Consider the following 27553-nt stretch of genomic DNA (forward strand, 5'->3'; position numbering starts at 1 on the left):
TTAGTCTCAACAAATATATACATATATTTTGAATCAATGTTAAGGGTTGATCAGTCATACTAACAAATAACGGTATCTTTAATCAGACATCACCCAACCCAAAAATCTTACGTCTTGGAGAATATTTTATAATCTCCTTGGCCTAAAATTTCTTTGAGACCCCTATTCTACCCTCTCCTTTTGTTATATTTACTTATCAATACAATCGTTCCTTATTATTTTAAAAGAACGAGTTCGCATGAGATCTTGTAGCTTTTGACACTAGATGCTGCTTTGAGAGAATCTCTGCAATAAGCTGGCGACCAAATAAATGTGAGTTCTTTAAGATAAGGTTTCTTGTTGATGAATCAACAACATAGCCCTGACCAGGCATCCATTGTAGTAATTGAAGAAACAAATCCTTCTTTTCAGGTAGCTCGATGTAGCGTGATGTAGCCATCATAAATAGATCCTAAAACAAAAATCAGTAAATTAGTTACCTCATAATATTTAATATTAACATATTCTATATAATGATGTGAAGCTACAAGACAGATGCTAAAACTACAATCAGTTGAACTCGAGCATTTTATTTATGTCTATCTTTACCTGATCAATCTTATATCCAGAACCATGGATTGCCTTCATTACGTCATTTATCAAGTTCACATTGCCCGACTTCATAAATTCAAAAGCGAACTTCCTTATGGCAGGTCGAGAAATTAATTCCGCATTGTCCTGCAAGGAAACAACCTTTTCAGCGTATGAAAATAGATGGTACACAAAGCAGAAATTTAAAATTTTAATATAGATAAATAAATAATTATTAAATACCTTGACAACAACATATGCATCTTTGAGAAGTCGACCTGCAATCAGAATGTGCAAGATCTTCTCATGCAGTGCCTTGCACATAGTTCTTTTACTATATTTCAACATATTGTAAACTGAAAATGCTTCTGAATAAGCCCTTATCTTCCCAAGAGATGATATTAAAGATGAACAGAGTTCCTGCGTAACGAAAATATTCAGAGTGGATTAATCAATTCTGACCAGGAGCTAACATTTTCCAGACACAAAAACTAATGTGTTATTTTTCAATTTGAAGATGAAATATAGAAACCAGATATGCAATCACACAAACTTATTAAAAAAAAAAACAAGGCCGCTGCTCCAACTTTATATTGGAAACTCCTAATTTTTGTAAAGAAAAAGTCTTGTTGTGGGAAGATACAACACAACCTGTTTCTTCAGGGGGTCAAAACATTTATAAACGGAGGTATATTAATTGCTTTAGGGTAGAATGAACCAAAGAACATAGAGTAAAATTTTTCCAATCTAAATCCTTTGGGTTAAAATGTGCTTGTGAAGTGCTAGGTAATTCTACTGGTCAACATGCATCAGATTAAATTATCAAACCAAGAAAAGGTAATGATAACCGAAATACTCAGCCTGCAGTTACAGATCCAAGTGAAATAAAAGAACGGTCAATAGTTGTACTGTTATGATTATATTATTATAAAGCTGTTTAAAATATCACATTAACCTCAACTTTTAACAAAGAGTAGTTCAGACAATGTGCCAGTTCCCCAAAAAAAAAAAAAAAAAACAGAGGGGCAAACTGAATATAGTAATTAATGGCGGTAAATCCCTTCAGAAAAATTAATGGATAATATAACAAAACTTTACCTCTTCTGGTTGGTGGCCTTTACGATGCATGTCCTCCAAGGTCCTATGACCAAGTAGATACAGTTTCTCCTTACAGAAATATTTGATTAAGATATGAAAGGTGTTATAATCTGGACTGATTGCTAAGTCATCCATTTTCCTAAGCATTTGCATGACACTCTCCATTTCGCCGGCTCTGCAGTAGGCACAGAGCATTGTATTCAATATCACAATGTCATATCTGTCATATGTGGCTTCAAAATCTTTAGCCAACTTTTTTGCCTCTTCTAGAAGCCCACTTCGGCAAAAACCTGATATCATGATGCTGTGTGCATAACCATCTGTGAGAAGAAAAGAGATTATTGCCCTTGTGGTTCTCATAAGAGAAAAATAGGTAAACAAATTTTTAGGTGGGCTTGACTTCTATAAAAAGCAATTTTGTCAAGAATCAGCCAGAAATGAAGTTTGACCACTTCAGATGGTGTTAAAAAAGACTCAAAGCAATGGTTATGACAATATGAACTGTAACATCCAAAACCAGCCTTAAACTTAATTGATGTAATGTAGGACATAGCTACCGAAGTTTGTGCGACTGAGGTTGGGCTTACTGGCTAATAATTTTTATTTACAGTTTATAGTTACTGAAGTTTGTGTTACTGAGCTAGGTAATCCTCGAGTATAATAGAAATGGATGCTAGAGTGACATTAGCAAGGAATGTAGATAATGCATTCATGGCCTTATTCTCAAATCTTAATCAACAATGTATACATATACTTTTTAACGAAACAAGCCTATATCATTAACCACCTTAACCACCTGTAATGCTCAACACTCACCAACTGCACTTCTTTTATAAGAAACCAAGCTTTCACTGAGAAACATGTAAGAATATACACTCACCAACTGCTATGATCCTAAGAATTAAGAACTTGCTCCCCAAAAGCATAGCCTATGGTTTTTCATAGATAAGAGAATTGCCACAAACTCTCACGTAAACAAACTTCTGCCTGACTTGCTTGGGAAGGACTTGGTTAAACTATGCAAGCAGGCCTCCTCCGAACCATGTCTTGATATGGAAGGGTGGATCATCGTTGTTTTTAGTTGATTGGAAGCTTCCTCCACCTCTTGACTCCAAGAAACCGTAGTCCTTTCATTGGATTGGTTAGAGGCAAAGCAATACTACTGTAACCTTTCACAAATGTCCAAAAATACCCAACACAATTGCCTCAACCTCAAGGTAGTTAGTATGGATTGAGTAATCACTAGGGATGGCAATAGGGCAGGGGGAGACCATCTTCCTGTGCCTCCTCATGCAATGGAGAAGCATGTCTTTTCCTCATATAGTCTGTTAACTCCAGCCTGCCGCAGTGCCGCTACACACACACCAGCAGAAGGAAAGAGCGGCAGGCTATAGTCAGCAGCAAGGAAGGACTAGGGTGAGAGAGTGAATAAACACGTTTAAAAGTAGTCGTGCAATATAATTTAGTTGTTAGCTAAAAAAATGTTCAAGGGTGTCAGTGAGCCACTAATTACTCCCTTTAAAATTTTCAACTAGCCCAATGATGAAGATCATATCTGTATCAAGAAATCTAGTTTGACAATACAGCAATAACATATTTTTCTATTATTCAACTTAAGACATTTTTTCTTGACTTATCTGTATCAACTAAACAGGGTGATCCATTTTGGCCTAAAATCTGCTCCAGACTATTGTTGTCTTGTCAATAACTGCACTATTGACAACCCTTAAATCAAGACCTAACTCTACCACTGTATTCACCAGGGTATCCAAACATGCAATCATAGTTTTCTCTCTCTCTCTCTCTATCTCACTCTAATGTTTGCACATGGTGTGTGTTAACGCTGAAGATATTTACATTCCACTTTAAACGATTGCGTCAGTTGGATAAAAGAGAACTAGTATAAGAAAAAGGGGATTATCCATCATAACATTTCATGTTCAACAAGCCTTTCTTAGTTTTAAAACGAACTATCACTATGAAAATAAGTATTAATTGCAAGTTCAGTGCTCCAAGAAAAAGTTTTTGAAAAGCAAAAGAACCAGAAATCATATATTCAAGTTGTAAATAAAGTATTTAATTTTTTATAATTTATCAGCTAAAAATATCTCAGCTCGGACATGTGCATGTATTTCTATGCCTAGACAATACTATTTCCCTCTCTCTCTCTCTCAAAAAAAAAAAAAAAAAACTATTTTCTTTTGAAGTGTTACCTTTTACTGTGTTGAGTTTTCTAGTGCTCAACTTTCTAACTAAGTTTGACCTTTTTCATTTAAATTATAAAATTCTTGTGATTGAACTTTGGTATTAGATTACAAATAATAAATTTTTTCAAACAATTGAGAACTTCAAATCTAAAAGGAGGACATAACATACCAGATTTAACGTTTTTTTCTTTCATTTCATCAAAAATTGACTTTGCTTCTGTAATAGAACCTGCCTTGGCAAGACCATCCATCAACAAACAATATGGCATCTACAAAAGAAATATTGTTATCAGTATAGAAGTACAGTATATTTTTAACAAGACAATCTAACTTTTTTTTTATATATAACCGAGAGTTGGAGCTTTGCTCCCCTATTTTTCTTGGGGCACCCACGCCCACCCAAGGCCCGGACCCAAGACACATTAAAAGTCTTTTTTATTAAGCTCACCCGAAGGTTCAAACTTGAGACCTCTAAGCCGGTAAGACCAAGAAACCTCAAGCCCTTGTCAATGGGATTGTCCTTTGGGGGCAAGTTTTTTTTTTTGAACAAGATACGAACTTTTCATTGATATATGAAAAGGAACAAAATTGTTCAAAGATACAAACTCCTGAAGGAGTGATAGAGAAAGCAAGAAATAGAAAATAAAACATAAGACAAGACTACAAAAGAGAAATAAAGGCCTCCCAATCCATACAAATCATACTAGGGGAATACGAAGAGAACAAATCGGAAAGAGCACACCATTGAGAAGCTTTGAATTTGGCAATGTTGAAGCATTCCAATGGCGGGCGACAAGAATCTTCAAAAATCCTTTTATTTCTCTCAAACCATAATTCTGAGGTGATAGCCTTAAATCCATTAATCCAAAGTAGATTAGCTTTAGGTGCCAACCCAACACCATGTAGAATCTGAAAAATATTATTAGCAGCCACACGATCCCACACCCATACTAATTGGAACATCCGGAGAAAAAGATTCCAACAAACAGCAGCATATGGGTAGAAAAAGAAGACGTGATTTAAACTTTCTTCATTTTCTGCACATAAAAATCAAATGGATGGCTGTAAAGCCATCTTAGGAGACTTTCTCTGCAAAATATCTGTTGTATTGACTTTGCCATATAATAGAATCCAAATTAACATATTAACTCGTTTTGGGCTGCCCGAACTCGAAAGAGAGAGTAGAAGAGCTTTTGAAACCCGCAAATCAGCTCTTTGAGACTTGCACAGAGAAGAAACGGAGAAGAGGCCCGACTTTTCCAAGCTCCAACAACGAACATCATCATTTTCTGAAATAGTAACTGAAGAAATGCAAGAAAGAAGCTCCGAAAGCTCCAAAATCTCCTCATCTTTCAATGCCCTTGAGTTACAATATTCCATGAAGAGGACTCACTATCCTAAGCTTCCGAAACCGAAATAAGAGGAGAAGCCGAAATGCTGTAAATAGAATGAAATCTATCCTTGAAAGACTCCAATCCATAAAAAATGCCAGAAGAGAGTTCTCTGACCATTGCCAACTTTGAAAAAAGAGGATTTCTCCACCTGAAGCCACTGTTTATTGATATTATTCCAAGGACTACGACTCGAACCATGAAAAAGTTTAGGTATCGCATTCCAATTAAAACGGTCAGAACCATATAAGCTGGCCACCACCCTACGCCATAAATCTTTTGTCTCCATGCTGAACCTCCATCCCCATTTAGATAAAAGAGCATTGTTGCGCTTAAGAATACAACCAATGCCTAAACCACCTGCTTCCTGCGGGAGGGAGGCAATATCCCATCTCACCAAATGTCTCAAGGATCCTTTCGAAGAATCGCCCCACAAAAAGGAACGCATTTTTTGCTCAATTTGTTTACTAACTCTCACTGGGACTTGAAAAATAGATAAGTAGTAAAGGGGAATGCTCCCAAGTACATATTGACATAAAGTCGCTCTTCCACCTTTTGATAAGTGATACTTTTTCCAACGATCAAGTTTCTTAGAAATTCTTTCTTGAACTGGAGCCCAAAAAGAATCCAGTTTGGGATTTCCTCCTAAAGGCAGGCCCAAATATAAAATAGGAAGACGTTCAGCTTTGCAACAAAAATAATTTGCAACCTGCACAACCCTTTGGTCTTCCATATTTATGCCACTCAAAGATGATTTTTCCCAATTCACTTTAAGGCCGGACAACCACTCAAAAGCTTTAATGGCTTCAAATAGGATCTTAAGCATCTCATCATCATCTTTACAAAACAATAATGTGTCATCAGCAAATTGCAAGTGGGAGATGTGAATTGAATCCCTCCCCACAACAAAACCTTCGAACACTCCTTTTTGGTAAATGCTGTCCAAAAAACTACTAAGCACATCGCTTATCAATAAGAATAGGAAAGGAGAAAGGGGATCTCCTTGCCTCAACCCTCTTGAAGCCTTAATTCTCCCTCTCGGTCTCCCATTAATGAAAACCGAAAAGTTATTGCCTCTAATACAACCGTTTATCCAATTAATCCACTTTTTGCCAAAGCCTTTCTGTTTGAGGACTTCTGAAAGAAATGCCCAATCAACTTTATCAAAAGCTTTTTCCATATCGAGTTTCAAAATCCACCCTTTCTTCTTTCTACTTCTATAATCATTCACCACTTCATTTGCAATGAGAATAGGATCAAGAATCTGTCTTCCACTTAAAAAAGCACTTTGATTACTAGAGATGGTAGAAGAGATAACCTTATTAAGCCTCTCTGTTAGCACTTTTGCCAAAATCTTATAAGTAGTCGTCGTAAGGCTAATGAGACGGAAATCTTTTACTTTCTCCACTTTGTCTTTTTTCGGAACAAGACATATAAAAGTCTCCTTAATACACGAGTTCAGTTTGCCATTATCAAAAAATTCAACAAAGAATCTTGCAAAATCTGCCTTCAAGAACTTCCAGAATTTAATGAAAAACTCTACTGTAAAGCCATCGGGCCCTGGGGCCTTATTCTTGCCAAGGCCTTTTAAAGCATCCCAAATTTCTCCTTCCTCGAAGTGTCTTTCTAACCAGACACTATTCTGAGCGGAAATAGGTCTCCAATTGAAACCAATTGGTAAAAATCGCTGCTGTCCGTCCTCTCTGCAAAGTACTGCACAATTTCCATCTCAATATCCCTCAAATTCACAAGAGAATTCCCTGCAGAATCTTGCATCTTAGAAATTAGAGCTTTTCTCCTTTTTGCTGCCAAGAATCTATGAAAGAATTTGCTATTTTCATCTCCTTCAGCCAACCACCTGATTTTACTTTTTTGCAAAAGATATTGTTCCTCTCGAATATAAAGATCAAGCAGATTCTGTTTTAAGGAACATCTCTTCCCCACTTCCTCAATTTCTAATCCCGACTCCTCTTTCTCATCAAGCAAAGAAATTTCTTCAATAATTTTTGCTTCTGCAACCTTATCCTTCCTTTATTTCTGTTTGTGCCATTGCTTCAGAGCGATCTTCAGATTTCTAAGCTTAGCAGAAATAAGATAACCTGCCCACCCATAGGATCTATCCTCCGAAAGCTTGGATTCAATTAAATTGATACAGTCCTTATCTTTCAACCAGGAGTTAAAAATCTGAAAGGGCAAGGCCCCCAAACAAATTCTCCTGAATCTAGAAAAATAGGGTAGTGATCCGATGTAATACATTCACCTCTATATACACGAGAGTTATGAAAGAGGGAGTCCCAATCTGAAGAAACAAAAAATCTGTCCAGCAATGAATGCGTATTGTTATTTCCCATCTTTGACCATGTATACCGGCCATTGGATAAGGGAATTTCCTGGATTTCAAGCTCTTCAATGATTTTATTAAAATTCCTCATTGCCTTAGACTGCCTTCCTCCCGAAGACCGATCAGAAGCCCATCTCGTGACATTAAAATCCCCTCCCATACACCAAAGTTTGATAGAGAATCCAGCAATATTACAAATTTCAGACCACAAATTCTTCCTTTCTTTGTAATTCGTTGGGCCATAAATGTTGGTGATACATATATTCTGTAGATTAGAAAAAGAGCACATTATGGTTAATGAAAAAACTCCTTCAAGGACTTCCTGAACAACTACTTTGCTTTCGTCCCATAATGTAATGAGGCCTCCTGATTTTCCCGCCGATACATCTGAGCCCAGCCAATATCTTGAGAACTCCACAGTGACTTGATCACCATGATATCAATCTGTTGTAGCTTGGATTCTTGAATGAGTACTATGTCCGAACAATGCTTCAAGATAAGTTTCTTGATTTTTAGCCGTTTCTTATAACAACATAGGCCACGGACATTCCATGACATAATCTTCATTGAGAATTCTGAATTGGGACCACCTCTATCCCCACGGATTCAAAGAATGGAGGAATAGCAGTCTTGGTAACAAACTTTTCTTCCACTCTTTGGGCTGACTGTGCAAGGTTGGAGTTAGAGAGATCCTTGTCTAAATCAAAGAGATTAGGAAGGACTTCATCAGAAAGAAATTCGGATGAATTATCAAAGTCGGAAATAAAATTCATTCGATCAGGGGAAGGATCAGGGCTACTAAGACTCACATTAAGATCTTCTTCATCTTCATCTTCGGAAAGTGCAAAAACACTTGGACTTTTGTTGAAAGTGTCTTTGGTGGAAAACACAAGACCAGGGAACAAAGTTTGCTGAAGGGCAACCGGTAATTCTCTTTGCCCAAGGACTTTTCGATCTTCTCCCTCCTCCATTAATGTTTCCTTAATAATTGGGATTTCTAATTGCTGCAAATTAGATTCGTCATTTAGCTTTGGTTTGAATTTCTTCCGCGAATACGAGAAAGGTAATGGGGGAATAAACTTTCTTGACTTATTTTTCAATGGCGTAGATTTTGGAGAATCATCTGGAATAGCAACAACCTTTGGGGTTACAGAAATTAGGGTTTCATTTATTACGGAGAACATTCTCTCCTCCCCCAAATCTTTCCCCAGTAAATCTCTTTCCATATTTCCTTTCGAATTTAATTTGTTTGCAAATTCTCTTTCTTCATTAATAGCAATTCTGCCTCTTTCTTCACAAAGATCCTCTGCCTTTTCTGATTCCATGTGTGAAATCTCTACAGAATTGTTAACTTCCCTCCGATTTCCAAGAGAATTTAAGTTAGCCTCAATCGGAACATCTGACGTCATCTCTCCTTCCTTTAATCTCTCTTCATTATTAATGGTAACCCTAAAAGCCGGAAGAATATCTTCCTCTCCCTCCTTATTTTGAATACCAAACGACATTTGCTTCATAGACTCTTCATTTTCTATAAATGGCGCTGTCATTCCGCCTGCCATATAAGTTGTAGTGATCCTTTTGAAAATGGCAAGTCGCCAAGTAAATGGTATAACACATTTTCATCTCTATTTGTTTTATCAATGCTTCTTGGGCCCTAGCAATCACTTGACACTACGGAGATAACAAACTAGAAATCAATCAATTTTGAGAAGTACAAACATGAAAATCAACCATAGACCATCATCCTACCAGAGAGAGAATCATAGAAACAAATACCAATTAGAAAACATTAGCTTCAAACGTACACAAATATAATATCACCAACACATCATTGGCACAGACCTCATTTTCACCATAGCCAAGGGCTTCCAATTTTGATAATAATTTCTTTGATTTTTCAAACAAACCTCCCCTGACATAAACCTTCAGCAATGTTGTTAAAACCACCTGCAAGTACATACAAAACTTGAATACCAACAAAATATTATTTTTTAGATATAGAATGAATATATATATATACATATTTCTGCAATAGACCAGAGAAATTACATACATTCTAACCACATTTTTCATAACTTTCGTCGCCGTACTTTTCAAGCCTGAACCATCAGAAGTGGAAGTTAATTGGACAACTTATAGAAAACCGTCCTTGGTAAAATGGGTTATTATTAGAGTTAACAACGAACTGTGAGAGTCCTAATAGAGATAGTTTGGAAATAGTATTAGTATTGTATTTGGGGACGTTATGATAATTAGCTAGGGATAAGTTTGTTATAAATAGTATTAGGGAGAGAGGGAAGGCATCTTTGGAGATATTCTCGGTAAAGTAACTAGGCATAGTTCTTTGGGAGAGAGATAGTCCCCTCGAAAGCTCTTGATATTGTAACGTCATTTAATATTGCAATATAGTTATCTTGTTCCATTTAGTGTATTTGAGATCCTAACACGAACCCAAAAGCTTAAACTACTTGGTTACAATAAGTTTAGTATTTTATTCATACTTAAACAATCTCCTCAATTTTCTCAAGATCTCAATGTCCTTTTTCCAGAAGTCAAAGACGTGTTGATTAAGTTGCTAGCGAGCCCGAAGTTAAAGATTTTTAAAGTTCTCTTATTGTGTCCTTGCAACTTGATCAATTGTTTTGCTAATAGTTAGCATGGTCTTTTTGGCTTTTATTGTCTCTTCATTATCTGTATTTCTCCTAGTTGGGCCTCTTTTTATTTTCTCTTTTTCTCTCTCCTTCGGGAGTTTGTATACTTGAACTTTTTCTCCTTTTCATATATCAATGAAAAGTTGTTTATTGTTAGAAAGAAATAATAAATAAAAACAATCTCCTCACTTGTGAGCCTGAAATAAACACAAGGTCCAACAAGAAATTATCAATATTAATTGGTAGGAAATTACATTATAGAAGTTAAAATACAAGACTTCCTACCTTGATACCATGTTAAACAATTACTAAACCAACAAACTGTAAATTTAATCTTTCATTCATACGTTAGGAAGCTAAAAGTACAGATGTTAAAAAAAAATACCTAAAACAAAGCTTGCCAATCCAAAATGACTATCTACTGAAGAAAACTGACAGTTGAGGAAGATACCAAAACAACCCTAAACACAAACTGACCGCCAGAATGAAGAAGAACTAAATCTGAAACCTCCCTTCACCAAGAAAAGACAAGAAAACTAAAAGATCTCAACCTTCAAAACTACCGCAATGCAAAACCAACCAAAAATTGTTGTACTTAATTAAAGTCTACCTATTCAGTGGTTGGAACTAGGGTAATGCCAACATCTTCAAAATTTTTTAAAAAATCTTTGATATCAGCGCAAGAAGCTGAGTCCTCATTTGCACATTAGAAAGGAGTTCATTCAAGGATATAGAGGCTGGTTAACCATTCAAGACTTACCACTGTACTATTGGACTCGTTCGACATTCGAAGCCATTGGAAGACAATGTGGTGGATTATTGGAAGTTTCTACCAGGACTCTTAATTTATTAGATGCCTCTGAAGCCTTCATTAAAGTTAAACGTAAATCTTGCGGCTTACTTCCGGCTTCCATGATTATCAAAGATGAGAAATATATGGATCATTCAAAATCAGGGTTGTCGCTTGTCGTCCTCTAACTCCAGCTGGTTTAGTTGGTTTAAGCATTGATGCCAAAACAAATGTCAAATCCCTTAGACATTGAACGTTTGAGAATGATTTTGGTTGACGAACAGTCAGATTCATTTGAGATAGGCAAGGAAGTTAATGGGCCGCAGGAGGATGAAGTAAATTCAAAAAAGGAATCTAAAGCGGAATTCGAGGAGCCTGATCATACGCTTGAATAGTTAGCTGGTGTTTCACTCAGTGAAGGTGAAAAGACGGCGGAAATTAAGGAAGATGATGAATATATCAAGGAGACGCCGATTGGTGATTGATTTTCTAAATAAGGAGAGAGAGAATTCCTTATCTCACGCAGAAAATCGCTTCAATTTCTCTAAGGAGGGCGATATCTGTGGAGAGAGAACAGAGCACGATGAGGTGGCAAATGAAGCTTCGATTGAGGCAACTTTAAATTCTCTCGGGTCCCCAAATCACAATGAAACGCCTGCTGGGTCCCCAAATCATTTGGAAAGCTTTTCATCTCTACTCTTAACTCTTAAGAAGTTATTCCAATGGACGAGCGGTCCCACTCCCCTTTTATTATTTCAGGAATAAGGCAAAGCATTCAGCAATTAATGAAATGGAAAAGATGGATGTCGTTAATAATGTTTCGACAAACCTGTTGGAAGAATTTAATGAGAAAGAGAAATTCCCTCCCAAAGCAACATTCCAGCTACTCCTCTGTTTTCGAAAAATTGCTTTCCGCCCTCTCTTTCTCATGGGATTGTCAACTCCACCAAGATTCCAGTCCTATGGCCCCCTCTCCTCGAGATCCATTGGCCGAGGATATCGAATCAGAGATAAACGTTAGTAGTCCTGATTCTTCTCCGATTCCTAATTCCATTGAACTGTCGGATGAAGTGACATGTGAGCATTCTTTTGAGGAAGCTATTTAGAAACTATTTGGTGAAGCAAAAGAACAAGTCCAGTCAAAGGTTGTTCCACATTTTTTCAAAAAGGTGGGCATTAATCTAGTTCAAATCTCAGGATCGCAATGAAAGTAACTTCGTGGAACGTCAGAGGATTGTGCAACGATGAGTCAAGACTGAAGATCAAGAAGTTTATTCAGAATCATAATCATCATGTAGTGTCTTCAAGAAACAAAGGTTTAGCATTTTGAGCAGCACCTGATTAAATCCCTTTGGAGAGCTAAAGACATCGGATGGACAACAATTGACTCTTATGGGAAATCTGAAGGCATCCTAATTATGTGGGATGAAGGCCGAATAAGTGTCAAGGACGTCATTAGAGGGGGGTATTCCTTATCAATTCTTATTTCCTTTGCAGGTATTGATAACATATGGCTAACCGCTACTATGGTCCAACAGACTATAAGGAAAGAAGATTTTTCTTCCAAGAACTCAGGGACTTCTCATTGGGTGAAAAATGTTGGTGCATTGGCAGTGACTTCAACGTAATCATATGGCCATTGGAAAGATCATCGTGTGTTCGATCATCAAAAGCCATGAAGAAGTTTAATGATCTAATTAGCGAAATGGACATGGTATAAATTCCATTATCCAATGGCAAATTTACTTGGTCTAAGCTAGTTCTCGAGAATCTACTCACTCCTTGCTCGACAGATTCCTAGTATCAAGCGGTTGGGAGGATGTATTCTCAGACTCCAAGGTATCGCAGGGTGAAAGGACTACTTCAGATCACTTCCCGATCATTTTGGAGGCTAGGGACTTTCAGTGGGGTCCAAGTCTGTTCAGATTCTTCAATTCATGGCTCAAAAATAAGGATTGCATTAGTTTAATTGAATCCAAGCTTGCCAATGACCAATCCTACGAATGGCCTGGCTATTCCTTTAATTCAAAGCTTTGAAATCTTAAATCCCCCCTAAGAGCTTGGCACATTCAGAATGAGAAGCGCAAGAAAGAGGCTGAAGTTCAGCTACTTCAACTATCTTCTATTGATGCAAAGGAAGAAGACAGTGGGCTATTTGCGGAGGAAATCGAAACTAGATGCAATTGCCAGAAGAAGTTACTCGGTTTATATGTAGAGAATGAAAGAAACATGTTCCAAAAAAGTATGATTCATTGGCTTGAGGAAGGGGATGAAAATTCCAGCTTCTTTCACAAGTACCTAGCGGCCCGCAGAAGGAAGGCCGTGATCTTAGAATTAATCAATGAGCATGGCACTGCACTTATCAATCATAAGGACATTGAAGGAGAGATTTTAAGCTTTTTCGAAAAGCTCTACCCTGAAACTCTGGCCCTCGGTCCTCTCCAGGAGGAATTAATTGGCGCCCGATTCCTTTATCAGAAAGACAGTGGCAGGAAAGAGATTTTGAGGAAGCAGAAATTTGGACAGCATTGAATGATCTTGGTAAAAATAAGGCACAGGGCCATGATGGTTTTACCACAGAATTTATTATCCGATTTTGGCAATCTTTGAAATCTGACTTTGTTCGTTGGTTTAAGGAATTCTACAGGAACAGCCATATCAATGCATGTCTAAAGGAGAGCTTTATATGTCTTTTGCCCAAAAAGGCTGCAGCATCAAGAATACATGATTTTAGACCTATAAGCCTTTCTTCTTCAATTTACAAGGTGCTGGCCAAAGTCCTTGCAGAACGCCTCCAAAAAGTATTGCCCCTAACTATTTCAATTACTCAAAGCACCTGTATTGAAGGTAGAAACATTATGGACCCAATCTTGATTGCCAATGAAGCATTAGAAGACTACAAAGCCGGAAGGAAAAGAGGGTGGTTGCTAAAATTAGACTTCGAAAAAGCCTTCGGCAAGGTAGATTGGACTTTCCTTGAGAATGTCCTCCTTCAAAAACAATTTGGTGAAAAATGGCGTAAGTGGATTAACGATTATGTAAGAGGAACCAAGTATTCTATTTTTATAAATGGGAGGCCTAAAGGTCGAATTGTGGCTTCTATGGGATTCCACTGTCACCGTTTCTTTTCTTTCTAGTTGCGGATGTATTTAGTAGCATGTTGGAGAGCATCCATGTGGGAGGATCTTTTGACGGGTTCCTAATTGAGAGGAAGAATGTCCACGTTTCCCATCTTCAATTTGCAGACGACATTCTTATTTTCTGTAAGGATGATGCTGGTATGTTGAGAAACCTGATTGAGGCTATTAAGGCCTATGAATGGCTATCTGGATTTTCCATTAATTGGGAGAAGTTAGCAATCAATGGAGTTAACATTCTACCCTCGAAAATTCAGCAAGTCGCATCCACCATAAATTGTCAGGTAGCTTCCTTCCCAACAATGTATCTTGGTCTACCTTTGGGGGAAATCCGAGATCTTCTACTTTTTGGAGTCCAATTTTAGAGAACAATGAGAAAAAGCTAGATCGTTGGAGGCATTATAATCTCTCCAGTGGTGGTCGGTTGACTCCATGCAAATCCATTTTAACAAGTATTCCCCTCCGCTATCTTTCTTTGTTTCAAATGCCTTCAGAGGTTTGTAAACAAATTGAGAGAAAAATGAGAGCCTTTCTATGGAACGGTGGTCCTATGGGCCTCTAAATCACCTGGTACACTGGAATATATCATCTAAGATTATGGAAGATGGTGGATGGGGGTAGGTGGCCTCTCAAAGATGAACAACGCCCTATTAGCCAAGTGGGGTTGGCGTTTTGGCTGCGAGATCAATGTTCTTTGGCGTCAGATTGTGACAAGTTTGTATGGGGAAACTGAACTTGGGTGGTCCTGAGGAGAAAGGACTAACGGCTGTCTTAGGAGCCCATGGATCAATATTTCTCGACATTGGAAACAATTTTGTCAGTTTGCAATCTTTAAATTGGGCTCAGGATCTTGGATTCTGTTCCGGAATCATATTTGGGTAGAGGACAGGCCTTTCATGGTCAAATTTCCGAAAATTTATAGCTTATCTGTGTCCGTTTTAGGTTCAATTGCAAATTATTGGGATGCACAGTCACTATCTTGTTGAATTCTTTCTCATAGGGCCTTGAAAGATGACGAGATTGAGGAATATATTTCACTTCTGTCACTCCTAAATTCTTATACTCCTTTTAATGGACCAGATAGCAAAATTTGGTCTTTGGAGTCTTCAGGCTGTTTCTCTGTGGCCTCTGATCTCTTCGCAAGCCTCTTTCAGACATATCAATGCCACCGGATTTATTAAAAGCCATTTGGAAGACTAAGAGTCCAAAGAAGGTTAGTTTTTTCACTTGGATTCTTCTATATGGAAAGGTACAGCTGACGTTCTTCAAAGGAAGCTGCTCGGATATAATCTTTTGCCTTCTATCTACCCTCTATGTCAATCTAATGGAGAAAGCTTGAATCATATCTTTTTCCCATGTCGCGACAATGTTGGGAATTAACCTTCGAGGAATTTGATTTGTCTTGGGTTTTTAGCAACATAACATCAGACAACGTCCTTCAGCTTCTCCTCAGGCCAACCTTGAATTCTAAAACCAATCTTCTTTGGCTTAATGCTATAAAGGCAGTGCTCTACGAGATTTGGTTTGAAAGAAAAGAGTTTTTTAAGGAAAGAGACAATCTTCGACAGTGTGCTTCAATATAGCTAAGTTCAAGGCTTCTCAATGGTGTTCCTTATCGAAATTATTTAGGAATTACTCCCCCAGCTTGATTTGTTCTAATTGGAGAGTTTTTATTGAACTTTGTTAAGTTTTTGTTTTTTCTTATTCCTCTTCACTCTTTCGAGAGTTTGTATCGTTGGACATTATTGCTCCTTTTCATTATTTCAATGAGAAGTTCGTATCTAGTTCAAAAAAAAATAAAACATTAGCACAAGAAGCTTTTTCCACTACCAAATGTTGTTCGTGAGAAGGAGAAGGAGAAGATCGTAAAGGGACTTGATCTTCTGTAGAAAGTAAATTAAAATCAAAAGGAAAACCTCTAATAAATCTTCATTAAAACTAAGAAGCGCAGACACAGACATGCGACATGGACACGGCGACACGTCAATTTTCAAAAATGTAGGATACGACACGTTGTATATATATATATATATCAACATATTATGAATATTTAATACTTTTAAATAGATTTTTACCTTTAAACATTAACATAAATGCTATGTTAAGAAAAATTAAATACTTAATTTTTAAAACATGAAGAGACTAACAAAATTATTTAATATTTAATACAAAATAAACTTATTAAAATTTTCAATAAAAATTTACTTGAAAAATATTTGATAAAAAAAAGTACAAAGAGAATTTTTGGAAATCTTAACCGTTTGGATTAAAGAACAACTTTAAATACAAAGGGGAATAGTCGTCGGTAAGTCATAGAGAATAGTGCCAGCTTTGTTTATTGGAAGACAAAATTTCCCGTATGTCACTCATGGGAGACATATTCCATGCAGCCATTACTTCTCTTTATCTTTTCCGAGAACTCTTTTTCATCTTCTTCTTACCTACTTCATTACTTCTTTTCTGTCACTTATATTTTTCGAGAAATCATCTTTTTCCATACTTCATTTCTTCCTTTTCTGTCACTTGTTTTCTTTTTTGGAAATCTCATTTTCTGTCACTTCTTCTTCCTCTCCTTCTCATTCTAGTTCATTTTCTTCATCATCTTTCAAACTTAGAAGGCTTAAGGCATCTCTTTTTTATTCGAATTTTCTGGTGTCCATCCGTGTCCGCCCCGTGTCCCCGCCATGTCTAAATAAAAAAATCAAAAAAAAAAAACAGGACACTCTAATTAGCGTGTCTGACACGGACACTTGACCATTTTTCATGTGTCCGTGCTTCCTAGATTAACAACCTCTTGATCTTCCAAAAATCCTACTGAATCCTGACACTAATTCATCCATGCGATGGACAAACAGAGGTAACCAATCGGGACGTTAGGCAACTTAATACGATGCTTAAGGAGCAACAAACCAAAACAGTGGAACCTCACACTTGCCCAGGCTGAATTTACTTACAATCACATAAAGAATAGGTCACGAAGAAGTCACCGTTTGAAATTGTATATACTAAACTCCCTAGCTTAACTGTTGATCTAGCTAACATACCTCATAATGTCGATCTTAGTCAAAAAGTCGAACACATGGCAGAGAGGATTGTGGAGCTACGTAAAGAAGTCACAAACAATCTTATCAAAGCTACCAACTCGTACAAGACACAAGCCGATCAACATAGAAGACTTGAAACTTTCGCTATTGGTGATCTTGTCTAGAGGAGAAAATTCTACTCTTTGCAATTCGATTCTTTCGAACTTCCTTTTTTTTTTGGAACAAAATACGAACTTTTCATTGATGAAATGAAAAGGAACAAAATTGTTCAAGGATACAAACTCTCGAAATAGTGAAAGGAAAGCATAAAAGTTAAAAAGATACAAATACATAATCTAAAAGCCTAAAATAGAGTCCAAATAAGCCAGCTAAGCGGAACAAATAAACCAACTTCCAATTTATTTATGTCAATCTTCTTTGCCATCCAAAGTTTGTATTCAAATGGAAAGAAGTATGAAAAAAAATTTCTAGGAAGGTAGTGAGGATAGTAGGCTTAAGCGTTTAATAAGATGGGATGTATCTTCAAATTCAATAGAAGCTGGTGGTTTGGGCTTTGAAAGTCTAAAGGTGAAAAATCAGGCCTTACTTGCAAAAGGGGGAGGGAGATTCTGTAATGAACAAAGTGATCTTTGGTATCAAGTGATTTCGAGCATATATTGTCTTCAATCTTTCAGTTGGTTCACAACTATCAAGAATAATGTTTGTTTGAGAAGCCCTTGGGCCAATATTTCTAGACATTTTTTTTTTTGAAATCCGTGTGTCCGGGCTAGCTTGCGCGCACCTCGACTAATCACGGGTCAACCGCCTGACCCTACTACATTTGGTTGACAAGGTAACTCGTAGGATATTAAATCCTAGGTAGGTGGCCACCATGGTTTGAACTCATTCCCTCTAAGGCCTTTACTATTTACAAAGGCCCTTATTGACCACTTGAGCCATCCCATGATGGTTCCAATATTTCTCGACATTAGAAACATTAAGCTGATTCCTTTCGGCTTGTTTCCAATTGTACTCGTTTATTTAGATTTGCCTTCTATTCACCTTTTCGACTAAGGAAGAATTATTCTCACTGTTGACAGTTTTCATTTTGTTTCTTCTCATAGCAGTAATTCATATACATGAAACCAAATAATAAAGTTTCTAAAGCACCATAAACAAGAAAACAAACCTTATTTGGTACTAACCCAGTCAATTTCATATCCTGAATCAGCTCATCAGCCTTTTTATAGTCTCCACTCGTTGAATAAGCATTAAGCAGAGAGCCATAATGGAACATATTTGGTGAATGACCTTCGTTTTTCATCTGGATGAAGAAGCTTTCCGCATCTTCCAATCTATTATGTGAAGCACAAACAGCAATGAGTGTCCCATACAGTACGCTATCCATGCAAAGTCCATTGAATTGCAGCTCCTTAAGAAGCTCTAATGCTTTGGCATAACCATGTTTAACCTTGATGCAACCAGTAAGCATCTGAGACAAGTAGACAAGGTGACAATTTTTACTTATCATATTTTTTTTTTTTGAACAAGATACGAACTTTTCATTGATATATGAAAAGGAACAACATTGTTCAAAGATACAAACTTCCGAAGGAGTGATAGAGAAAGCAAGAAATAGAAAATAAAACATAAGACAAGACTACAAAGGAGAAATAAAGGCCTCCCAATTCATACAAATCATATTAGGGGAATACGAAGAGAACAGATCGGAAAGAGCACACCATTGAGAAGCTTTGAATTTGGCAATGTTGAAGCATTCGAATGGCGGGCGACAAGAATCTTCAAAAATCCTTTGATTTCTCTCAAACTGTTGGATTTATCAATATTTGTGTAAATATTAGGTGTGAATATTAGTTGTTAATATTTAGTCTTTATTGTTGATATTCAGTCTTTATGGTATTTATTACTTTCCTTGTTTGTAGTAGGTCATTCTCCGACCTAAGTTACATGTTTGAATATAGTAGTATATTTTTTACTCTCTCAATTTCACATGGTATCAGAGCTTAGGAAGTAAACCCTAACTCTCAAAACCCTAGCCATCATCAAAAATACCAAACCCTAATTTTAAAACCCTAGCCGTCAATCAAAACCCTAGCTGTCAATCAAAACCCTAGCTGTCATCCATTCCTCCTTCCGGTAAGTCTACCTCCGGCGAACTTCCACGGCAACGCAGCTGTTGTCGTCGATCCGTCGTCCTCACCGTCGATCTGCACCGGTGTCATCTGCACAAATCCATCGCTACTCCCATCCGCGGCGCAACCTGTCCTCCGTCGGTCTCCGTCATCCACACAGATCCACCGCGACGTGACCCCTCATCTGTCGACCTCCGCGTCTCTTCGTCTGATTCGTTCGCAGCCGACCTCACAACCGCCATCACCAACGCCGTGTCTGACCTACGTTCACAGATCCGTGCCGCCGCACTGTCGTTCCTTCGCAGATCTGTTAGTCTGGCAACATCCTTCGCATATCTATCAGTCCAGCCGCCGCAAATCTCACCGCCGCCTCTGTAGTAACCGTCAATCCTGTCCTCCAGAGATTTTCTAAGTATTGCATTGTTCTGTGCTTTGGTTCAAATCGGTTCGGGTTGGTTCATCTGCCGTAACTTATTTTGACTTGGTTCGACTCTCCTAGTTATGGTTATCTCCTTTCTAATATCAATTTGTGGCCTGATTTGATTTGGTTAATTACTATCTGTGGTGTGATTCTGTTGTCAGCTTTTGTTCAGGCCAAGTTGTTCAGGACAAGTTGTTTATTTAAAATGGTCCAAATCTCAACTGACAATGGTAGAGAAATGTTTGGTGATAGTCGTGGTGACTCAGGTATAGAGCAAATTCATCAAATCCTAAAATTGCTATCCTCCAATTTACCTTCTAATAACTCATGTGTATCCTTACACAAACAGGTATTTATTCTAAGGCTTTCTCGTGTAGTAACTCATCTCCATGGATTATAGATTCTGGAGCTTCTGATCATATGACAAGTTCTTCTAATCTCTTTGAATCATACCTTCCTTCATATTCCAATGAAAAAGTTAGAATTGCAGATGGTAGTTTTTCTTCTGTTGCAAGAAAAGGAACCATTAAATTGATGAGACCATTTCGTTACAGTATGTCCTCCATGTTCCACAATTAACCTGTAATCTTTTATCTGTCAACCAACTTAAAGATTCTAACTGTCGTGTTACTTTCTTTGAATCCTATTGTATTTTTCAGAATCAGAACTCGGAGAGGATAATTGGCTGCGGTAGGATGCTTGATGGTCTCTACTACTTTGGTGAAGGTACCTTTAGTAATAAAATAACTCAGGGCCTTAATAGTATTAGTTCTCTTTCTGTTAGGGAACAAATTATGCTTTGGCATCATAGACTAGGACATCCCAGTTTTTTCTATTTAAAATATCTGTTTCCAAAGTTATTTAAGGGAATTGATTGTTCATCTTTTAATTGTGAAAGTTGTTTTTTAGCAAAAAATCATCGCTCCACATATTTTTCAAAACCTTATAAAGCTTCCAAACCATTTTACTTAATTCACAGTGATGTTTGGGGTCCTTCTAAAATCAGTACTCATAGTGGAAGAAGATGGTTTATTACTTTCATTGACGATCATACTCGTCTGTCTTGGGTTTATTTAATGTCAAAAAAATCTGAGGTGAAAGACATTTTCAAAAACTTATATGAGATGATTGAAACTCAATTTCAAACAAAAATTTGTATTTTACATTCTGATAATGGAACTGGGTATTTTAATGAGTTTTTGAGAAATTTTTTGAAAGAAAAAGGTATGGTTCATCAGTCTACTTGTCGGAATACTCCTCAACAAAATGGGATTGCTGAAAGAAAAAATAGGCATTTACTTGAAGTAACACGTGCTATAATGTTTTCTATGCATGTTCCAAAATATTTATGGGGGGAAGCGGTTCTCACAGCGACCTACCTAATAAATAGGATGTCTACTAAAGTTTTAAATTTCAAAACTCCCATTGAGTCATTTAAAAATATTTTTCCAACATCCCGCATATATTCTGATCTACCTCTCAAAGTTTTTGGGTGTACTACTTACGTTCACACACCTAGTCATTTCAGGTCGAAACTTGACCCTTGCGCTATTAAATGTGTTTTCTTAGGCTATGCTTCAGGTAAAAAAGGTTACAAATGTTTTGATCCTCAGACAAAAAAAATTTTTGTGAGCGATCTTCAGATTTCTAAGCTTAGCAGAAATAAGATAACCTGCCCACCTGTAGGATCTATCCTCCGAAAGCTTGGATTCAATTAAATTGATACAGTCCTTATCTTTTACTTATCATATTAACAATAGAAAATATCAATTAAAAGCATAACTAGCCCCTCCCCCTTCTCCTGAACAGATCAAGAGCCCTATTAGTACTAACATGTAATACTGACACAAAATTAGCAAACAATTTGAGGCTGGCTGGCAGGGAGGCTGGCTGGCTTTGAAGGTTGAAAGACTTGGCTGCCTTCAGTTAGCTCGTATGTTAAATATTGCACGATCTCTTCTTTGCCCAAAAATTTTTCTAAAGCACTGTTCAAAGTTAAGTGTCCTAAAAAGGTGAATACTCATTTTTGGATGACCTTTCACAAGAGAGTAATTAAATACGGTAGATGAGATTGAAAAAGGGTACTCATTCTTGTGAGTCCAAAGGTCTGTGTCCCTTGTTTTAAGGAGGAAGAAGACATCAATCTTTTATTTTCATTGTAAATGCAGTAGTAGAGTGTGGGTTGCTCCTTTCCAGTTTTTGGTATTCATTGGATCTTTGGTCTTGGTCGAATAATCTTGTGTCTTTTCTAGAAGGTAGAGGGATTAATCTTAGAATCACTTTATCCTTTTTTTTTTTTATATAAGAAACTGAGCTTTCATGCTCATTGAGAACCATGAAAGAAAATACATGGGACATACAAAAAACAAGCCAGCAAAAGGAATCCGCATACAAAACACTTAATTGGGAAGAAGGCCTTAGAAACTGACACATATAAAGAGGTATTAAATCTAACTAAATCTCAAACTTCCTCCAGGACCTATCCACCCCCAAAAAATTCTACTATTCCTCTCAATCAAAATACCCCATAAAATTGCCAAAAAAAAAAGGTCTACGTCCCTATATTCCAAAAAGAGGGCAAAGCAAAACCTCTAGGAAACACGGACACTTGTGTCGGACACGTGTCCGACACGGATACGCCCGGACACGTGTTAGACACGTGTCAAACACGCATTTTCGCGTCTGATTTTTTTTTTTTTTAATCGGACACGGCTGGGATACGGCCTGCGAGGTTTTCTGGGCCCAATGACCATGAGTAATTTAAAAAAAAACAAAAAAATGATAAAAACCTAATACCCACCCACGATAACAAAAACACACCACCCCTCTCCCACAAAGCCGACGCCACTGCAGCGTTCTTTGCCGCTGCCACCGACGCCGCCGCTCGCCCTTGCTACCGCCACTGACGCCCCTGCCTCTGTTTTTCTTTTTTTCCTTAGGTAGACTCCCCTGCCTCTGTTTTTCTTTTTTTTCTTAGGTAGACTCCCCTGCCTCTGTTTTTCTTTTTTCTCTTAGGTAAACTCCCCTGCCTCTGCCTCTGTTTTCTTTTTTTTCTTAGGTAAACTCTAATAAAAACAATCCTCTTTTACGTCCCTTCCTTCTTTGTTTTGTCACTATATTGGTCCTTTGGAACTTTGTTTTGTAACTTTTGTTAAAGGATGTAATTGACTTCATATTTATGCATTTTATTGTATTTAGCATTTTCTGTGTTAAATTTACATATATCCTAAAAAAAATATTAAAAAAAAATAAACGTATCCCCAACGTGTCTGTGTCCTATTTTTTTAGGAATTGACGTATCGCCGTGTCCTATCGTGTCTGTGTCCGTTTCCGTGTCCGTGTCCCATATCCGTGTCTGTGTCCCTTATCCGTGTCCGTGCTTCTTAGCAAAACCTCCTCCACCATTGCCCTACACTCCCTGTTACAAGCTAAGGACACCACAAAGACCCAAAAAACCGACCCAAATAGACTGCACAAACTGCCAGCTCCACAAAATATGATCAAGGTCCTCAAAAACACTTTTGCAAAGAACACACACTAAAGACCCAACACAAAGGAAGAACACCCCCCTGAAGATGGTCCATGGTATTAGCTTTTCAATATAAAACCTGCGGAGCAAAATCTTCTTTGGAACTTTTACCTTCTAAAGCGAGCGAACAGCGAGGCATTAGGAAGAAGCGACAAAACACTCAAAAGGTTAGAAAGATCTACAAGTAAAACCCAACGAAGGATTAGGGACCAAAGGCGAAAGTCTTTCCTTCCCTGAATCAAGTGAACCTCTCCAAGAGACACAATTAACTCAACAACCTCCAAAGATTTTGTACTCGTCAAGGACCGAGAGAGTCCTGGAGAAAGAGAAGAGGAATTCCTTGGGGACCTCAAGACACAAGGGTTTATCACCCACCTAGCAATCCTCCCAAAATAAGTAGATGTATCATCCCCAACGGAGCATGAGACAAACTGCAAGGAAAAAGAGACAATAGAAGATATAGCCTTCCAGGGGCATTTACTTGAGATAGTAGGACCACTGACTGAGACCCAATCAAAAGGAACTCATATTTGCTCACAATAATCCTATGCCAAAAGCCATTAGGCTCCAAGGAAAAATGCCATAGCCAATTGGCCAGTAAGGCCTCATTCTTGAATCTCAATTTCCCACTACCCAACCCCCTACCTCCATCAACTTCAAGACGATATCCCAATTAACCAAATTGACCCCCCCCCCCCCTCATCCACTCCTTCCCACAATCAATTCCCCATGATCTTTCTCCAAGCTTTTGCAAATGAGCACTAGGATCATTAGAAGGGACAAGAAGTGAGATGGTTCCTCCCTATTGGGAGGCTCTATTAGAAAGTAGTTGTTTTGGTATTTATGTAGTTTTTCTTCGTCGGCTTTTTTGCATTGTATCACTTTGTTTACAATCTTGCTTTCTCTTTGCTTTTTTTCTTTTAGATAGTAGTTGCTTTGGCCTTTGTGTAGTTTTTCTTCTTTGGCTCTTTTGCGTTGTATCACTTTATTTACAATCTTGCTTTCTCTTTGCCTTTTTTCTTTTTCCACTCCTTTTGGGAGTTTGTATCTTTTAAACATTTTGTTCCTTTTCATTAATCTATGAAAAGTTTTGTAGGGAGTTTGTATCTTTTAAACATTTTGTTCCTTTTCATTAATCTATGAAAAGTTCTGTAAAAAAAAAAAAAAAGGTAGGATGAAATTCCTCTTAACAGTGACTGAATAAGGATGAGTCTCTCTCCTTTCAAGAAGAAGACCCTTTTCCAGGAAGATAGATGCTTTTGAAACTTTTCCATAATAGGAGACCAGAAATTTACACATTTTGAATTATGGAAAGGAAGCCCTAAAGAGGACGAAAACTCATGAACCTCACACCCAGATAAGGAGCCAAGAGGAAAGTTTTGAACCCTTTATCATAGAATCATTTTATCATGCTTCTACTGTGAAACTGTTAATGTCATATTGTTGAATGTGTTCAAACATAATTGCTTATTATATAAAGTGGCCAATTTCCCTGCCTAATTTTGTTAACATTCACTGGAAGAATGCACAACGCAAACAGATAACAGGAAAGGTGGCTCAATTAGAAAATTAGGCATGATGCTATGAATTACAAATATCATACCGTGCTGTATGTAACAGTATCTGGACATAAACCATCATTCTTCATTTGATGAAACAACTTAACACTGGTGTCGAACTTGCCATTTCTCACCAGACAATTGAGAACAGAATTACAAATGAACACATTATTCTTTGTTGATACTTCTTGAATATTATTGTAGATTTCCAGTGCCTTCAAAGGATTAAGACTTCTCCCCACGAACTTTATATAACTGCTGTAAGAAGAAACGTTAGTCTTTCCAGTCTGCTGCATCCACTCAAAGAGCTGCAACAACAACAAATGTAAACAAATGTCAAAGAACAGGCAGTTTAGAAAGTTCTCAAACCCACAGGTGAAGACAACCAATAGCAGTATGTACCAGCTTCAATTCAACAAAAGAAAATGTAAGGATGAAAATGAGTGAAAAATGGTTTAGAAAAGATTTAAGGAGGTATTCCTTTTTAAAAAAATAAAACAAAATAACTGGAACTTTTCAATGATAAGTTAAAATAGTAGTACAAGACAACAAGTCCTCATTTGGAGTATGAACATATTTCCCAAGAATACCACAACGTTACAAGAAAAACTCCCCAGTTAAGAAGATATCCTGTAAGGAGTAATTCTGAAAATTTTGAGTAGACACTACACTTAACTAGATTCAGCTTGTTCATGATCCAATAAATACATAATTACAAGCGGACTAATGTCCCTAGAAGCACCTGAGATAGATCCTGCCACCGACTCAACATGCCAAAATGTCGCAGTATCACATTCAAATCTTGCACTTTTAGAATTCCACTAAATCTGCACAAGAAAAATATGATGAGAAAAAAATTAGATCCAGCTTAACGTTTCAGCCAGTAAAAAATCTTCTTTTTTTCTTTTTTTGGTAAGAAATGAGTATTTCATTGATAATATGAAATATGCAAAAGGCTCCATAGGCAAATTACGAGAAAACCTTCCAATTTGAGATTAGGTCGTTTAGTTTGTAACTATCAAAGGAAGAGTAGAAACATTTACACCACCCTAAAGTGAGTACAATAACATAATCTTCTATTTTGAATGATAAAGAGAAGCATGGCTTTAGCAAAATTCCATCTTTGGAAACAAAATACAAAATATGTTTATCAAAGACATTTTTGTTTCTCCTTCGAAGAAAATAAAAAAGATGAAATATGAAACAATGTGAGAGATAAGAAAAAGAAAAGCCTCAGTCAGTAGTTGGTAATAATAAGAAGATTTTCATAAAGCTTAAAACACCAGACGATCTTTCCATTGGATTCATATTTCCCACAGGTCAGTCTTTGCTCTTCTTTAACACCAAGATTTATTCCAGTTCCATAATCCTTTCTAATTTTATGGATAGCATAGGCAGAAGTGGTTGAACAAGTGTACCCTTCCCTCTCCTACCAAAAAAAAAAAGTGTACCCTTCCCTAAGGCTTTTCAAAGTTGTGAGACATGAATAAAAGTTATGAGGGTAGATCCAATTTTTACACCATGCTACCCGCTCTATGTACCACATTGTTGGGGCTAAAATATTTGGGTGCAAGCTCCCCATTATTTTTGGCTAAGGATTATCTACAATGAGGACAAACTTTTAAATAAACCAAATCACCCCCAACAAATCATACATCCCTTTGATGTTGATCGGATGATTTCTTCATTATGGCTTGTGCAATTAAATGTTAGAGTTTAGGGTCTTCTAAGGCCCGATCATGTTCCTATGATGGTTGATCAAGGGAGAGTTTGATGTCTTTTGATGCCATAATGAACTAGAAGAGGTGGTGGCCTTTCGTAAACTACATGGAAGGATGCAGCTTAGGTGGAGAATTGTACTATACCAAAATCCAACTCATGATAGCAGTCATTATTGCCGGTGACTAGGTTTTTTTGTTATAGAAGCACCTCAGATAGGTCTCCAGACAATGGTTGATCACCTCAAATTGGCTATCCGCTTAGTCAAATACCGTGTCCCGATTCGAGATAATTGACCACAACAACTCATGGAGTCACGCCACACCCTTGAAAGCAACAACCATTTAATTTGGTCGTGAAGGGATAAAATATGCATATGGACAAACTCAAAGATATCGCAAATGCAGCTAAAACTTTTTGCCCAATTTAAAACTTCCTAAACCAGAGAAGAAAAAAGAAAATCCCTCTTGGCATTCCACAGTACAATAAACTAGCATTGACAATGGAGAAAACATCGTTAGACGCATCAAAACGAAGCAAGTGAATCCCACAATTCAAACTCAAACTCCAAACACACATTGCAAGAAATAAAAAGAACAACCTCGCAAGAGCCGGACCCAACTCAGAGCAGTTCTGAACTTGTCTAATAGCGGATTGTCTCTCTAGGTATGACTTGGAGTGGCGCTTCTGACCATTGAAGAGCTTACGATTTTGAGAGCTGGGGTGGATTGGTTGCTCTTTAGGGACGGTTGCGAGAGAGTTGGAGCGATGATTGCTGAGCCTGGGGACAGCACGCGGTGCAGAAGCCATTAAAGAAGGAGGAGTGGGTAACTGAGTCGCCAGAACATGCTGATATCCATTACCAATAACACAGAGCTCCATTTCGAAACAGTGAGGGAGTTCCCTCACTGCTGGATGATTGTAGTGTAGAGAATGGGAAACTGGCACACGCGACGAAATAAGT

General features: G+C 37.5%; 1 protein-coding gene across 3 annotated transcripts; it reads right to left on the reverse strand.

The window, feature by feature from the left end:
• EMB3103 (Pentatricopeptide repeat (PPR) superfamily protein) lies at positions 1-27553 on the reverse strand. Of its 3 annotated transcripts, XM_088122597.1 has the most exons (10): positions 27191-27552; positions 25613-25697; positions 24915-25178; positions 18398-18700; positions 9450-9554; positions 4045-4144; positions 1669-1988; positions 814-990; positions 589-717; positions 1-451 (listed from the first exon to the last, which is right to left on the reverse strand). In XM_088122597.1, exons 1-10 carry the CDS (start codon positions 27469-27471, stop codon positions 221-223), a joined length of 1995 nt encoding a protein of 664 aa, XP_087978723.1. In that variant the 5' UTR covers positions 27472-27552; the 3' UTR covers positions 1-220. The 3 variants fall into 3 exon arrangements, with proteins under 3 accessions (XP_087978723.1, XP_087978725.1, XP_087978724.1); XM_088122599.1 differs by lacking the exon at positions 18398-18700 and having other exon boundaries at positions 27191-27553; XM_088122598.1 differs by lacking the exon at positions 9450-9554 and having other exon boundaries at positions 27191-27553.

The sequence above is a fragment of the Momordica charantia genome (genome assembly GCF_013281855.1).
Source record: "Momordica charantia cultivar OHB3-1 chromosome 4 unlocalized genomic scaffold, Mcharantia_2.0 BLBB01000004.1, whole genome shotgun sequence".
In the NCBI taxonomy this organism is placed as follows: domain Eukaryota; kingdom Viridiplantae; phylum Streptophyta; class Magnoliopsida; order Cucurbitales; family Cucurbitaceae; genus Momordica; species Momordica charantia.

Excerpts from the sequence above, each read along its gene's own strand:
- EMB3103 (XM_088122597.1), bottom strand. The coding sequence starts at position 27,471 with ATGGAGCTCTGTGTTATTGGTAATGGATATCAGCATGTTCTGGCGACT. Across the intron at positions 9,555-18,397 it reads CTGGGTTAGTACCAAATAAG|GTGGTTTTAACAACATTGCT; the intron begins GTTTGTTTTCTT and ends ATGTACTTGCAG. Across the intron at positions 1,989-4,044 it reads AGAAAAAAACGTTAAATCTG|ATGGTTATGCACACAGCATC; the intron begins GTATGTTATGTC and ends TTCTTCTCACAG.